This window comes from Phoenix dactylifera, chromosome 6 (assembly GCF_051530095.1).
Source record: "Phoenix dactylifera cultivar Ajwa chromosome 6, Ajwa_hap1_PhDact_Kaust_v1.1, whole genome shotgun sequence".
Classification (NCBI taxonomy): Eukaryota; Viridiplantae; Streptophyta; class Magnoliopsida; order Arecales; family Arecaceae; genus Phoenix; species Phoenix dactylifera.
This window is the reverse complement of record NC_143195.1, coordinates 7450001-7451600: the sequence shown is the minus strand read 5'-3', so window position 1 is coordinate 7451600 and position 1600 is coordinate 7450001. Positions and strand designations below refer to the sequence as shown.

General features: G+C 41.6%; 1 protein-coding gene across 1 annotated transcript in view; it reads right to left on the bottom strand.

Moving 5' to 3' along the window:
- Nucleotides 1–629: 629 nt before the first annotated feature.
- LOC148703090 (uncharacterized) overlaps nucleotides 630–1600 on the bottom strand; it is a 12624-nt gene continuing 11653 nt past the window's right edge. Inside the window, exons 9-10 of the mRNA XM_089923773.1 lie at nucleotides 711–1017; nucleotides 630–647 (exon numbers count right to left, since the gene is read on the bottom strand). Coding sequence (XP_089779899.1) covers nucleotides 630–647; nucleotides 711–1017 — 325 coding nt within the window. The remainder of the gene's footprint in view (nucleotides 648–710; nucleotides 1018–1600) is intronic.

Sequence of the window (1600 nt, the reverse complement as noted above, 5' to 3'; positions counted from 1 at the left end):
CGTCTTCTTCGGCTGGAGCTGGAAGATAACTCGTCGGCTGGGAGGATGACTTCATCGGCTGGGAGGAAGTTGACTCGTCGGCTGGGAAAGATGACTCGCCGGCTGGGGAAGATGACTCGCCGGCTGGGGAAGATGACTTGGAGCTTCACTTGGTTGGGAAGAAAACCTCCTTGGAACCGGCTGGGGAGAAGATGAGTACGGTGCGGTAGAACAAAACAGAGGAGCTGACGGGTTTTTTTTTTTTGTTTTGTAACAGAACCGGTCTTGATGAGTGAACCGCTGATGGTTTTTTTTTTTGTGAAGGAACCGGGGAAGCCAAGGTGAACCGCTGTGAAGGAACCAGTCTTGATGAGCGAACCGGCTGGTAGTTCTTTGACTGGTTTATTTTGGAAGTGGGCTTTATTATAACATGGACTCAATACTATTTAGGCTGGACCGACACTGACTTGACTCAACATTACTTGAACTGGACTTAAATAAATAACTAGAGAAATAAAAAATAAAAACTGGACGACACAAGAAATGTGGACTAGTAGTCAAGCCAAAGTGATGCTGGCTCATTGGTGTCCCCACCACTTCATAGAAAGGCTTAAGTCTATGGCCATTCACCTTGAACACTTTGGAAGTTGCTAAACTTTGAATTTCAACTACACCATGAGGAAAAATATTACTAACAATAAAAGGTTCAATCCAACAAGAATGCAACTTACCCGGAAACAAACGAGCTGTGAATGGTATAGAAGGACTTCTTGACCAACTTTAAACTGCTTCCTAGAGATCATCTTATCATGAAAAGCCTTCGTCTTTTTCTTGTAAATCCTTGCACTCTTATAGGCATCATTGCGAATTTCTTCTAACTCTTGTAGTTGTAACTTCCTGTCTCCACTTTCATCCATCTTCATGTTGAAACTCTTGATAGCCCAATAAGCCTTGTGTTCTAACTCAATTGGAAGGTGGTATGGTTTTCCAAACACCAATTGATAAGGTGACATACCAATGGGCGTCTTATATGCAGTCCTATACGCCCACAAGGCATCATCCAAGCGCGAACTCCAATCTTTTCTACTTGGATTGACCGTCTTTTAAAGGATGGACTTGATCTCTCGATTTGACACTTTCGTTTATTCACTAGTTTGCGGATGATAGGCAGTTGACACCTTGTGGGTCACATGGTATTTTCTTAGCAAAGCCTCCACAGTTCGATTGCAAAAGTGAATGCCTCGATCACTTATTAGAGCTCTTGGAATTCCAAATTTGGAGAATATGTTAGACTTGATAAAATTTGTAACAACTTTAGAATCATCAGTCCTGGTAGCTTTAGCTTCCACCCATTTCGAGACATAATCAACAACAAGCAAAATATAAATATAACCGAAAGAGACAGGAAACGGTCCCATGAAATTGATACCCTAAACATAAAAAATTTTGCAAAATAGTATGGGGGTTTGTGGCATCTCATTCCTTTGGGATATATTACCTGTCTTTTGACAATGATCGCATGACTTACAAAAAGAATATGAATCTCAAAATAAAGATGGCCAATAGAAACCACATTCTAGCACTTTTCTCGCCGTCCTCTTAGCTCCAAAGTGGCCTCCAC